Source organism: Montipora capricornis, chromosome 2, assembly GCF_036669925.1.
Source record: "Montipora capricornis isolate CH-2021 chromosome 2, ASM3666992v2, whole genome shotgun sequence".
Classification (NCBI taxonomy): domain Eukaryota; kingdom Metazoa; phylum Cnidaria; class Anthozoa; order Scleractinia; family Acroporidae; genus Montipora; species Montipora capricornis.
Genome location: NC_090884.1, coordinates 29,017,435 through 29,032,237, shown reverse-complemented (window position 1 = coordinate 29,032,237; position 14,803 = coordinate 29,017,435). Strand labels below are relative to the sequence as shown.

The 14,803-nt window shown below is 39.5% G+C and overlaps 1 protein-coding gene across 3 annotated transcripts; it reads left to right on the top strand.

The window, feature by feature from the left end:
- Positions 1–277: 277 nt before the first annotated feature.
- Positions 278–14,130, top strand: LOC138039259 (fructose-1,6-bisphosphatase isozyme 2-like). 3 transcript variants are annotated; one of them, XM_068885466.1, is made up of 7 exons: positions 278–366; positions 648–822; positions 1,250–1,505; positions 6,952–7,092; positions 7,817–7,957; positions 12,764–12,883; positions 13,542–14,130. In XM_068885466.1, exons 2-7 carry the CDS (start codon positions 656–658, stop codon positions 13,722–13,724), a joined length of 1,008 nt encoding a protein of 335 aa, XP_068741567.1. In that variant the 5' UTR covers positions 278–366; positions 648–655; the 3' UTR covers positions 13,725–14,130. The 3 variants fall into 3 exon arrangements, with proteins under 3 accessions (XP_068741567.1, XP_068741568.1, XP_068741570.1); XM_068885467.1 differs by having other exon boundaries at positions 309–442; XM_068885469.1 differs by having other exon boundaries at positions 327–554.
- Positions 14,131–14,803: the final 673 nt, after the last annotated feature.

Sequence of the window (14,803 nt, the reverse complement as noted above, 5' to 3'; positions counted from 1 at the left end):
TTATAAACTAAGAACCACTTCGCAAGGACTGCAAGGTATACCCACTTTCCGACTTTCTGATTTCAATATTCCTTACCCGGTTTTTTCGAAACATTTAGTCGAATAGAAAGCGCCTGTCGTATTCCTTGAGTCACGAAACAGGAGAGAGCCTTTTGTTAGGGTAAAAGCTTTATTTTGAAAAAACAAAACAAAAATTAAATCATGAAATAATCCACAATAAGTCGGCAAAGGTATCACTTTGCACAAAGGGGGTGTGAAGTAGGTGGGTCTTGTGGTTGGTTCTCAGTCCTTCTCCTCCTCGTTCATTCGCGGCCACGTCGAACCACATAGCGTCCTGGTTGAGTTTATAACCCCAACGCTGTATTGGTGAGGTCTTAATTATTTACCAAATCTTGCCTAGGATTAGGATTAGGATTAATCCACAACACTTGATTAGTTTCATGTAGGGCTCATTTCCCTCATTTATATTTCACTTGCAGTTGTTTTCTCTCTGAAGTTGTTTAGAACATTCCATGTTAATTTCTTTGGAATTCGACTCATTTACATACTATTAGGTAGATACTGTACATTTGGCTGTAATTCTGCCAACATAACCTTGATGCATGAATAATTAGGCATTTACCTTATATACTTTTTGTTATCCCAAGCTCTCAACATGGCTGGTTCAATAGACACAAATTGTATGACACTGACTCGTTTCGTCCTTGAAGAGCAACGCAAAGTTCCAGGAGCGACAGGCGACCTAACTCAGCTTCTGAACGCCATATGTTGCGCTATCAAAGCAGTTTCGTCAGCTGTAAGAAAGGCAGGAATAGCTAAGCTGTGAGTATCGGTGTATTCAAGCTTTCGTGACTCGACTGTAGTCATGAATACGAGAAATTTACCCGCATCGGCTCATATTGTAATACTGGACTATTCAAGCGTGACCTGCACGCTTTTGTACTTTGGACCCCTGAAAGAGGTCAGGTGCTCTGGTGGGGCGGGCAAAGCGACCATTATTTTATGGACTGGAGTCAAATCATTTTCTGTCAAATCAAATCAAATGAACTCCATATCAAACAGTCATAGGTTGGTTTTTGAGGAGAGAGGAAAACCGGAGTACCCAGAGGAACACCTCTTGGAGCAAAGTAAAGAACCAAGAAGCTCAACCCACCTATGATGCCGCGTCCAGGAATCAAACGTGATCCACATTAATGGGAGGCGCGTAATCTCACCATTCCATCATCCCTGCTCCCTTTAATTTTTGCAGGTACGGCATTGCAGGAGATGTTAATATATCAGGAGATCAGCAACAAAAGCTGGATGTCATGGCAAATGAACTGTTCATTAACATGTTGAAATCTTCCTACTCAACTTGCTTGCTGGTTTCAGAGGAAGATGAGCAAGTGATTGAGGTTGAGACTGAAAGGCAAGGCAAATACCTGGTGTTTTTTGACCCACTGGATGGTTCTTCAAACATTGATTGTCTTGCAGCCATTGGTTCTATATTTGGAATTTCCAGGAAGGTAATCTTGTGGTAGTTTTTGTGTTGAGTGCCAGAAAACACAGAGACTGTGTCCAGTGTGCTGTATTTATCATTTATTATTATGATAATCATAATAATAATAATAATAATAATAATAATAATAATAATAATAATTATTATTATTATTATTATTATCACGTAACATCCCATAATGCTCCCATAATGCTTTTGAAATCAATGTTCTATAATCAGTGTTCCACTTTAACACAAGTAAAGTCACAAAAAAAATGAATAGAAAAATTAAAGACTGAAATGATACATGTGTAAGTACTGTGTATAAATGTCAATATCAAAGCAAAATAATACAATCTGGTCTCCAACAACCATCAAACTTATGTCCAAAGTCCATTCTAGGCAAATCTCTAGCCCCTTAGGGAACATAGTCCTTAAGGTATGCCGGCTTCCTTATGGTCCTCTTGGGCCGTTGTGTGACAGGAAGAGCGGCAGGTGTGGGTTGCTGCTCTTTACATTGTTGGTTAAATGGTCTGTTGTTCCCAGCTAAGGTTTGACTTGATTCTTTGCTCTGAGATTTGTCCTGAAGATGTGGACCAGTTGACTGCGGTGGAGTGGGTGTGGGCTGTTGTTTTAGGTCTACTCTGTTGCGACGGTAGGAGGTCACATTTGCTGACTCAATCTCATATGATTTTATGTCATGTCTTTTTATTATTTCCTAGGGGGTATGGTCTCGGGTACCCTTGTAATATTTTGCTTGTCATGCCTGTCTGGCTCTATTCTCCTTTTGAACTGCTTCCACATGCACAGACTGTGGGGTTAGTAACTCTTTGGTGTTGGGAAGTTGTGTTTTACAGCATTGGCCTAACAACCGTTGGGCTGGACTGGTGCCCATTGATTCAGTGGGGGTATTTTGCAATGCTAGGACTGCAAGGTGTATATCTTTTGGTTTTTGGTTGCCTTGGCCTTGCACAGCAGTTGGTGTGCATCCTTTACAGTGGCTTCAGCTTTGCCATTTGTTTGTTGATGTCCAGGATTCCCTGTTCGGTGCACGAAACCCCATTTGCTTGCAAAGCTGGTAAATTTTTTGCGTGCAAACTGTGGACTGTTGTCGCTGTCTTTATGACGGTGCTGGGTTTCGCGTCTCGTAAGTAGTGACTTTTTCCTTGCGAACCGTTTGAGGAATAATCAACAACGATCAGGTTATTCTTCTCATTGATGGTGCACAGGTCTTTACCGATCTTCTCCCACGGACATTCTGCAATTTCGTGACTCATCATGGTCTCCTTTTGTTGTTTCACCTCATACATGTATTTACTGCATGTTTCACACTGGGCGACATACTCCTTCGGTTCTGCAGGCATGCCATGCCAGAACATGCACTCTCTGGCTCTTAGACAGCGTTCCAGTTAAAATTTTCAAGTGGGGGGTCATATAGACCATTTGAGGGGTCACCCAGATGTCGTGCCAGCAGTGGCCCTTTTTGGTCACACGTTCACACGTTTAAAGTGCCACTATGACAAAAATTTTTAATTTTCTTTTCGAATTTTTTCGACGTCAATTAAGTGAATATGTTCAAAATAATACAATGCATTTAAATTTGGAACGATAGAAGCTAGATAAGTTGGGAAATAGCCAGCCAAAAACCGCTAAAAATCTGTCCGCCATTACTCGGACGGCATTGGAGAAGCCTGTGATTATTTTGTAAGCGGTCTTCACGCAAGACTTGGCTTCGTGGGCGTTTGACAAAGCAAACAAGTCGATCAAGGAGTAATGTAAAACTATATAATATCAGCAAAAAGCAACTCGGTGATCTCACACTTGTCATAGACGGCATGGGAAATTAGCCGCGTTTATTTTGAGCATTGCGCATATGACGTCAGACCCCAGGCAATCCAGCTAGACCCAATCCTTTTCCTTGCTCACGGTCATTTGCAGTCCGAGTAATGGCGGACAGCGAAAACCGAAAAACTACGTTACAATAATCATACTTTCCGAGGGAATTTTAGGTAAAAATTGGCATGATACCTATTTAGTACGTCTATTTTCAAAATCTAAAGAAAAAAGGACAAGCAAAATTTTCATCGTAGTGGCACTTTAATTATTTTGTAATGTCCTGTCCCATTTTGAGGTCTTTTACATTTTTTAAGCTTTGGTAATAAATTCGGTTTAAAGATAACAAAACTAGCCAGTTTCAAAACTAGAAACCAAGCCCCTACATTTCGACCGTGCGCCATTTGAATGGAAGAGCCTTCTTTCAGGCTATAACAAAACACGCCCTTGAGTAAAACTCACTCGTTTTTTCTTTAAGTTAAATAGTCTGCAAAAAAATTAAACTGCCAATTGCTCTGACGGATGTTTTCCTGCATGTCATGCATGTCTTGCAGTTGCAAGAAAAAAAAATGTCTTGCAGTTGCACTAAGCAAATGTTTATTCCACATACTAAGGAAAGGCTGAACATATTTTTTCCGCTTCATAACTCCTCTTTTTTTCATTCTAATCTGATGCTAGGTCAAAAATTTCATTGGCCTTACATTTGCACCAAAAAGAAATATCGCAAAAGCCGGGAGTTAACAGTAAAAGGCAAGCCAAAAGACTGATGAAAAAAAAAATTAATTTAATGTGGTTTTTATGTAAAACTCAGAATTTCGAATTCTCAGCGAAAGATTGAAGACAATCGATCGTAAAGACACTAAAATTGCTGCAGTCTCCAACTTTCATGAATCAAGGGAAAGGTCAGGATGTTCTGTCAAAAGGAAAAAATTTATCACGTGCTAGGTTCTTGTTCACATTGAATGAACTATCGGGAAGAATGTTAATCGTCCGTCACTTTCAGAATTCAACAACGCACTTTTTCGGCAAGAAACTTCTGTCTTTCGTTTTTTAATTTTTTTGTAATATTTAACTGAATATTTACATGTCATCTGTCTGGTCAGGAAGACTTCTTTGTCAGGTTATTGACCCGAGACCCGACTCTTATCTGGAACACTGTTAGACATCCATTCATGCCTATAGAAGAACTGTGAATGCATTTCTTCACCTTTGGTCTTGGGTATGAGGAGACACTCTCCTTGGAAAAAAGACAATCATAGACAAGACCATCATAGACACTCATCTCATCCCTGAAACTGAAGTAGGGGACTGGGACAGCTGGGAGCCGCTGCTTCATTTCTGGCCAACCAGTATGGATCACCTCTTTTAGCTGTTGTAAAACTTCATTGTCACGGGTGCTGGCTCTCAGCTCCTCAAGTCTCTCATCAGGCAGTTCAGTGTAGTTTAACAGCATTTACACGTTCAAATTCTCCTTGCGTGTTCTTTGTGGTGGGTAGAAATGCCCTGCTTAGGGTGTCAGCAAGATACATTTCCGGACCTGGCTTATAGACAGTTGTGACGTCGTACTTCTGAATCTTCAAAAGCATCCGCTGGAGCCTCTTAGGTGCAGTTTGTAGTGGCTTCATAGAGATTGCTGCAAGCAGCTTGTGGTCACTCTGGACTGTCACAGTATGGCTGTACATATACTGATCAAATTTCTGGAGTGCAAAGAGTACTGCCAGCATTTCCTTTTCTATCTGGGCGTCGCGGATTTCTGGCTCTGTAAGAACACGGCTTGTAAATGCCACTGGTTTCCTATTTTGCATAAGGGCAGCCCCAAGTCCCTTGTGACTTGCGTCTCATTGGACAGTGAGTTCTTCTTTGAGATCATAACATTTCAGCAAGGGTGCCTGTGTCACAAGCTCTTTGACTTTTCCAAAATTTGCATCATGCTCATGTTTCCACTGCCATGCTGCTTCTTTGCGCGTTAATTTTTGTATGGTGTCTAGCACTTTTGCTAAACGAGGCAAGAACTTGGACAGATAGTTCACAAAACCACAGAATCTTCTCACAGCTTTAACGTTGCCAGGTTTGGGCATATTGTGCACTGCTTTGATCATTTCTGGATCTGGTTTGAGACCATGCTGTAACCAGGTGTCCCATGTAGGGGATCTCTTTGCACACTAGGAGGTTCAGTTTCTTCTTATTCAGCTTTACTCCCCTTTGTCTGCAACGCTGCAGGAATTGCTGCAGTTTTCTGTTGTGGTCGGCTGTTGCCTCTTCTTCAGTATCTCTTACTCCAGAGATAACCATGTCATCATGCATGGACAGTCAGCAACCCATCTAGTTGATCAAGCACTTGGTTCAGCCTCTTTTGGAATATTTCACTGGCCACACTTACTCCAAAGGGAAGTCATCTCCATCAAAACCTCCCATAAGGTGTGTCCAAGGTTGTCAGTTTGCTTGACTTGTCATCGAGTTGGACATGCCAGCATCCACCTTGGTCAAGACTTTTGCTTGTGAGAGATCTGGAAGTACATTGTCAATGACAGGGAGGGGGTATCTCTCTCTCTTGAGCCCTTTGTTCATCTGTTGTGGGTCCAAACAGAGTCTCAAGTCCCTGGACTCCTTTGTTGCGAGTACTAGCCTAGGTTGTTCACCCAGTCGGTGGGCTCATCAACAGGCATCAGAACCTGGATGTTTGTCTGTCTGTCTGTCTCTATAGCAAATGGAACTCATCATGACGGGACAATATTTGACGGCATTGTTAGGTCAAAATTGAAGTGTTGTTTTCCTTCAAGGGTCCCCAGCTCACCCTCAAATATGTCATTGCATTCTTCTATAATCTTTTGGGCTGTCAGTGGTTTCTTCTCTTTCCGCTTTGGCTTTAGCCACTTTTTCGAAGTCCCATTTGCTGTGACACCTTCGCTCGTAGTCTCCTTGACGACAATGAACTAAACCAAGTACTTTTTGCGGTTCTTTAGGTTGCATATAGTCATGTGACATGTCCCTTCTGGTTTGAGTTGAGTGTTATCTGGGATGCCCTACGCTATCTGCTCATTTCCTACCTTTCTGACTTGTTCTCAGGTATCAAAGACTTCCTTATGATCTTTGCTTTGCCTGTGTTTTGATAAGACAACCTTAAGTTATGTGGCTGACATCCCCATTTTCCTGAGTGATTCTTTGAGGACTCTCCTGTCTGGGCTGCTGTCACTTATCCATATCATATAATACATGTATTATGCATTCCCTTGTAAGATGACTGCCGGTATTAGTAATTATTATTATCATTATCATTATTAGATAGATAGATAGATTTTATTGAAAACAATACATGATATTCTGATGATATTCTGGTCTGTATGGCACAGCCATATCAATAAGAGTCCATTCCAGTGTATCTTAACGTGTTAGAGTAATACACATGTATCTGGCTGATTTTCCTATTGTGTTATTATCATTATTATTACTATTATAATAACATTCTTGCTATTATTTTTTAATGTTGTTGTTATTGTTGTTGTTGATGTGAATGGTTGTTCAATGTTGACATCATTGATTGTCATTCTCTATATTGGTTTTGTTGAAAATGTTGTGAAAATTAAAGCTTTTTTTTAATAATGTTTTAAAACTATCCAATGGTGTTTTAATAATCATTGTAGGAACATGATGGTCCTCCATCAACAGTAGATGCCCTTCAACCAGGCCGCAAGTTTGTAGCCGCTGGATATGCTTTGTTTGGTAGTGCAACTATGGTTGTAATCTCTACAGGCAATGGAGTGAATGGATTTACGCTTGATCCAGTAAGCATTGGATAAGCTGAGTAATAACATTGATTCAGTGCTTAAGCAAGTTATTTGGGACACTGCTAGTAAAGTCAAACAAAAAAGAAAAGAAAATGTTGATTTTTGTGGAGAAAAGAGAAAACCGGTGAGACACCTGTAGGAGAGGCACACAGGGGCAACCAGGTCATTCATTATTTTGAATGATCCAGGAATAAAGTAATAAAAAATGGTCTTGCAACTCTTTCAACCTTAGCTGTGAGTTGCATGTAGCAGGGGTTTCATTAGAAGCCAGTCAGAAATTTGCCTCTCACCACCGGCTACGCTGCCTTGATTTTCACTCAAAACCTTGTAAAAAGACAAGGGATTTTAGATTGACCACCGCTTAAACTGATTAGCTCATGCATCTACTTCAAAAGCTATTGAAACCCCTGAGTTAGTGGCTTGTTTTGACTGTTCCATGCATTCAAATTGTCAGGAGCAGAGAAACCTGTTGCAAGAGAGCAGATAGGAAAGTGAAGGAAAGTGTTAAACAGAAAGCCTCCTTTCCCCACTCTCTTTTTCTGCTCATTTGAAACAACTCTCTTTTGTAGAATTAGTTTGGTCAGCTTGCCGTGTCAATTTCAAATTGTCTGGAACAGGCTAATGGCAAATAACAGAATATGTGTTAAACTAATGATTCGAGAAAAGGAGTCAATTATTGATGATGGTTGCCTGTTATATTAGTTTTATTTATTTTTTTCAGGCTATCGGAGAATTTGTCTTAACCAATCCTGGCATCAAGATGAAGCCACGCGGCAAGCCAATTTACAGTATTAACGAGGGAAATGCATGCTTGTTTGATGATGCAGTCACTAAATATTTGGAATCAATTAAATTTCCTAAGGTGAGAACTCAAGTGAAACTGTTTTCAATACTGCAAATACATGTACATATACCTCCTACTAACTGAGTGCCAAGGCACACATTTTCAACTTATGGCCTTAGTGTAAATGAGGGTCATGAATTGAATTCACTTTAATAATAATAATAATAATAATAATAATAATAATAATAATAATAATAATAATAATAATAATGATAATGATAATGATAATAATAATAATAATGATAATTAACAAAGCATTACATGGGCAATTTGAAACAGCGACAGAACAACTAAAGAAACTGAAGGACTGCTAACCGCTGCACAAGACCAAGCATTACGGACGAATAGCATTAAAAACAGGATTGATAAAGAGGATGTCTCTCCGATGTGTCGGCTATGTGGAGAACGAGAAGAGACCGTAAGTCATATTGTAGTGGAATGTAAGAAATTGGTGCAAAGAGAGTATAAAATGTGGCGACATGATAAGGTGGGCCAAGTTATCCGTTGGAGACTCTGTCAGAAATTCAACATCCCATGCAAAGACAAGTGCTATGATCATGATCCTGAAGGAGGTATAGAAAACGATCAAGTAAAGTTGTTAGGGGACTTCCGAATTCAAGCAGACCATCAAATTGAGCATAACAGACCTGATGTAGTTCTTCTTGATAAGATAGAAAGATTATGTTATGCGATAGATATCGCGTGCCCTTTTGATACAAGAGTGCTGGAAAAAGAACAAGAGAAAATGGAAAAATACCAAGAATTAAAAAGAGAGATTGGGAAAATCTGGAGCTGCCGAAAAGTAATTGTCGTACCAATTGTCATTGGTGCTCTAGGAACGTTCAGCAAAAATTAGAAAACATCGTTGAAGAAAATTGGACTAGATTGCACGTTATTGCTACAAAAAGCCTCCTTCTTGGGAACGGCAAGAATCTTGAGAAGAACACTAGACACTAAGGCCATAGGTCGTTTCTTGATGCCTAGTTTACAAACCACGTTAAAAACATATCATGTGAATGAACGAAATAATAATAATAATAATAATAATAATAATAATAATAATAATAATAATGTGCAGAACAGTGGCGAGACTGTGTGAAAGCTGGAATACGAAGATCACGGGCAAGAACAAAGGAAGGGTATGAAACCTCTGACGTCATAAGGTTCAACAAAGGCCTTCCACAGGGCGACGCTTTATGTCCGAGGTTGTTCACTTTATGCCTTAACCCAATATCTTGGAAGTTGAAAGCATCGGAAGGATACAAGCTGTCAAGACCACTGAGTGGCAAGATTACGCACTTGCTATACATAGATGATATGAAGATATATGCAGCGTCGAAGGATAAACTTGAGAGTGTAATGAAGACAGTTAAAGAAGCCATGGCAGATGTCGGTTTGGATTGGAACGAGAAGAAGTGTTCTACAGCTCATGTTAGGAGAGGTTCATTGGACAGCAGTTTGGGAGGCACTGCCATCGGAGAAAGGCAGGTCATACAAAATCTGAAGAAGGGAGAAACTTACAAGTTTTTGGGTGTTTTAGAAAATTCTAAGCAAGAGGACAGCTCTGTTCTGTGCGGAGCTTCAAAGGTTTGCTTGCAGAGACTGTCAATTATATGGTCGAGCCCCCTATCGGACTTCCACAAAGTCTTAGCATCTAATCAATACGCACTACCAGTTGTCACCTACCCTATGTGGACACTAACATGGCCGCTCGCAGATCTACAACAACTCGATCGCGAAGCTCGCAAGATCATCAAAGAGAATGGAGGCTACCATCCACTCGGTTCAACCGAGTTGCTATACCTACCAAGGAAGTGTGGAGGCCGGGGACTGAAGTCATTTGAGAGCCTGTATAAGCAGACCAAAGTCAAGACCACAATGAAGCTGTACGCAAACGAAGATCGAACGATGAGTTTAGTGCGCGAGTTTGAAGAGAAGTGCGAACGAGCAGGAAGAAGATCACTCGTAAAGGATGCCAAGAAATTTGCTTTGGAAATGGACATTACTCTGGACCTTGCATACCCAGATCCCAAAGCGTTGCAAACTGACTCGGGTGAGGAATCACATGTTAAAGGAGTAGGGAGAACATTACGAGCGAGAGAAGAAGAGAGAAGCATGAGGGAAGTAAGAGAGCAGAGGTGGCAAGGAAAGCTGTTCGGAGAAAGATGGGATGATAACAAAGTTATTGACTGCTTCACTTGGCTTAGTAAGTGGAAGTCTGCACCTGTGCATACTGTTGCTGGAATCTATGAGTTATACCAGCAATTACTCCCCACTAAGCTGTACCACCAGAGCAAGACGAAGACGCTGACCACCTCGGATACCACGTGTCGTATGTGTGGAAAAGGGCCTGAATCTATGGCCCACGTGATTAGCGGATGTGGTACCTTGGCACAGACTAAGTACATGCAGAGACACAATGCAGCCTTGAAAATCCTTTTCTTCGAGTTCCTGAAAAACTTAGATCTTATCCAGTGTATCCCCCCTTGGTACTCTCCAGTCTCACCTAAACCCGAGTACAAGAATGACCGAGCGTGCGCGTACTGGGATGTCCCAGTATTTGCTGAAAATACGGAAGTCAGGGCTAACAGAATTGATGCGAGAATTGTGGACAGAAAGGAGAAGAAGGTGATCCTTATTGAGATGAGCTGCCCTTGGGTTTCCAACAGAGAACAGAAGGAACAGGAGAAAACTGACAAGTATGCGCCGTTGAGATGGGAGATGCGCCAACAGTTCCCCGGCCACACTATCACACAGTTTAATGTGATAGTTGATGTACTAGGAGGCTACTCTATGGAGACGGCGGAGAAAGTTAGGAAGTTTTTAGGTTTGGATAGAGGGAACCAGGTTTTGTTTAATATGCAGAAGGCAGTTTTATCGTACACCCTAAACATAGCAAGGTCATTCAAGGTTTCGACGAGTTATTAAGGAATATAAATTCTTGTTCCTTTCTCAAATCTTGGTTCGTTAGTTATTACCAATTGGTTTGTAAATAGGTTTAACAGTAGGGATTGTTACACAATAGTGCCTTTTCCTACTTATATTTGTAAGCATACTTACGTACTACATACTGCATAATAATAATAATAGCATAACCTTTATTGAAAATCAGTCAGTTAATACAGAAATTATTAACAACATAAAAAATACTCTGTTCCAATTATAAAAAACAGTTCAAGTTCATTGTTCATTTACACAACAATAAACAAAAAAACAAAAATATATATGTACATGTTATTATTATTATTATTATTATTATCATTATTATTATTATTAATAACTTCATTTTTAATTCGAATAAAAATGTTTACAAATATATCTATAAGTATATAAAGCAATCACAAATCTAAAAAACTATTCCCAATAAACAAGAACGAATAAAATATATATATATATATATATATATATATAATATACACATAAATTATAATCGATAAAAATGTTTATGAAATGGGTGCCTCTGAATTTTGTATATCAATGTCTACATTAGTTCAGTCCATTTTACATATATATATATATATACACATAAATTATAATCGATAAAAATGTTTATGAAATGGGTGCCTCTGAATTTTGTATATCAATGTCTACATTAGTTAAGTCCATTTTACATCTTCTGATTCTTAATAATAATAATAATGATGATGATGATGATGATGATGATGATAAGTGTCAGCTGTACAAATGTATTTAGTGGTAGGGCACATGTGGTTTTTGAGGAGAGGTAAAAACGGGAGTACTCAGAGAAAAGCCTCTTGGAGCAGAGTAGAGAACCAGAAAACTTTACGCACATGTAATGCCAAGCTTAGGACTCCAATTCAAAACCAGGCCACACTGGTGAGAGACGAGTGCTCTCACCACTGTGCCATCCCTGTTCCCAAGACACTACCGTCAATCTTTGATTTAAGAAAAAAAGAAAAACGTCTAATTCTACTGGCCAATCAATTTTGTCCAATCATGCACTTTAACACAGATATGACATCGCATGTGAAGAATTAATAACAAGTGTGATATAACTGGGCAAGTGTACTTGGTCATCAGCCATTGAAGATTGAAGGCTAAAGATCAATACAGTGCACTGGTCCACAGAAAACTGTCCACATGCTACTAAAAGGCATTGTCTAAAAAGTCCTTTAAAAAAAAAGCAGTAAATTGTACACAAATTTACCATCATCATTGGCAAAAAAATTGACGTGCTCAAATCCCCCGAAGAGTTTTTTGCAATGGAATAACATACTGGTATATAATTCATAAAGTCAACTTGAATTTTGGTGATAAAACAAGTTTCTTAGTTAGCAAAGGGTCATCGCAGTTACTGAAGTAACCACCGGTAGTTGTCCAGAAACCTGAAAAGCCCAGGCTTGAGCATGTAATTGCACTGCTCTTCCATTGAGCTATTGAGCCATCTGGGGTCCAGTCTGTGTGTAGTATAGAAAATCATATGGCTTAACTGAAGTTTGAGACTTTAAGGAGAACTGAATATTGAGTCCGAAGAAACAGCAAACCAACGAAGAAAATATCCACAGCAGCACTTGTGTTTACCTTGTTTCTGTTGATTACGAAATCTTTGTTTCCCATGTCATACGTCACAGCAGGCTGGTGATGTAGTTTTTGAGCCCGCACTGAAAAGGCCGAAAAAGCGGGAAAAGCCGAACTTCGAACGTAATTTTCTCGCAAAAAAAACAGGAAACGAGCAGAAATAACTCCACAAACTTAACTTTACTTATGTTAGGCTTTTCAAAAAAAAAAATGTTGGAAAAATTGCAGATTTTGACGTTCTCCTTTAAAAGGTCGGTGATTTAATCCTTGTATTGCTTGTTTTAGGATGGAAAGACTCCATATGCTGCGCGTTATGTAGGATCAATGGTATCAGATATGCACAGAACATTGGTGTATGGAGGGATATTTATGTATCCTGGAAACAAGAAGAATCCCAGAGGAAAGGTAACACCTATCAGACCTTAAGCTCTTCCTTAAGTTTAAAGTTTTACATGTGGCATTTTCACACAATAATGGATGTATTAAAGGCGTGAGAGTGATAGCTTTACTTTGAAACGTTTTTGTATTTCATTCAAAGACTTTGAACCTTTGATTGAAATGGCATCAGATTTAAGGCCTGTGTACTTTTTTTACCTGTGAAACTAGATATGCTATACCGATAGTAAAACTCTTGCTTTTTGTCAGCTAGTAAAGGCTTGCATGTATTGGCCTTGTGGATTGGTCAAGCAACAGCACGAGTGGAAACAGAAATAGTCTCTACAGGGAAAAGTCTGTTACAAGAAAAAGAGGGAATACCTAAAATGGAGACAGCCCTTACCAAAATTATTCGTCCCATACTAATTGCTGTAAATAGTTCACTGTAGAATGTCTAAAATAATTCAAAGACGTTCCAAGGGCAGTTTAGTGTGCAGCTATTAAAAGGAATGCAACTTGAAACTGAGCTTAGCTGATATCGATGATGGTGAGATGAAGCATATTTGCATCCAATTTTTTCCATGGGGCATATTAATGCCCCAGTCTTTCAATGCAAGGCATTAATTCCAGAAACAGCATCACATTGCCCCATCAAACTCATTAACTTTCAATAATTATTCTTTTGCAGTTGCGGTTGTTGTATGAATGTGCGCCTATGGCATATATCATTGAGCAAGCAGGTGGAATGGCTAGTGATGGCATTCAACCAGTCTTGGATGTTAAGCCAAAAACGCTTCATGAAAGATGTCCAATCTTCATAGGCTCGGCAGAAGATGTTAAGGACTTTCTCAAGTTTAACCAGTCAACATAAGCAGAAGCAGCTAACTTTTCTTGTAGTCATGCGGCATACAGCGTAGTCATTTCCAATGTTGAGCAGTTTTGCTCAGCAATCATTTTACATTGACTGTAAAATGTAAAATCCACTTTGGCCAAAACAAAAACGTAACCATATAGGTAGAGTAAACATTCATGAGAAATTAGTAATGAATCACCACTTACGATAAAATACATGGGAAGTAGTCGGTGTCTATTTCAATGTTACAGTTCTTTTCGCTGGTGGATTTTTTATCCGTTCATATATTTATTGTTAGTGCCTAGAAGCTTTTCAAGCGCTGAAGTAAAAATCTGCCAAACACACAACAAAAGAAAAGGGAAGTGTGTAAAAGGAAAACTTAATGGCTCGGGTGTAATAAACTTGTGAAGTGTCCTTGTCAAAAGCTGAGGTGTGCTTGTTTTGGTTTGTTCGAGGATTGAAACAAACAGAACCCCATCAGTTTTGTACGAACTCTTGATATTTGCTTTAAATTAATTGCATACTAACCAGGCAATGAAGGCCTCACCTAGAAATGTTTATATGAAGTAATTTAAGCAATTGTTTAAATGGTCCTGATAAGTGCGAGAGTCACTTTCAGTGTTTCGTCTATAACCCGCGCGCCAAATAAACATTTCTTTCTTTAATAGTACTTTCACGGGAACACATGCTCCAATTCCATGGAACAGCTCTTAAATTTTCGAAAACATCGATGATATTGGTCTCATTGGTCTGGCTTGTTCAAACAAGTCCTCGACGAACATGCACCCGTGAAACGAATACAGCTTCGCAACAACCAACTGCCGTGAATCAGCTCCCACATTCGAAAGCAGATTCGCATACGAAATCGACTTTACAAGAAATTTCGCCGTGCACCAACAGACTTAAATTGGTGTAGTTACAAGAGACAACGGAACACAGTCACAGCAATAAAGAGAAGGGCAATCAAGGATTTCTGTACTGATATAGCCTCAACAACACCATCCACCGGTCTATTCTGGAAAAAGATGAAACCGCTTCTCCCAAAAAACAAATCGAATATTGATGGTTCCTCTGACATACGCCTTTTAGACAATGGG

What these genes read in the sequence shown, in the direction of transcription:
- LOC138039259 (XM_068885466.1), top strand. Translation starts at nt 656, where the DNA reads ATGGCTGGTTCAATAGACACAAATTGTATGACACTGACTCGTTTCGTC. An exon ending in AAGGCAGGAATAGCTAAGCT is followed by an intron (nt 823 to 1,249) that starts GTGAGTATCGGT and finishes TAATTTTTGCAG; the next exon opens with GTACGGCATTGCAGGAGATG. An exon ending in AATCAATTAAATTTCCTAAG is followed by an intron (nt 7,958 to 12,763) that starts GTGAGAACTCAA and finishes TGCTTGTTTTAG; the next exon opens with GATGGAAAGACTCCATATGC.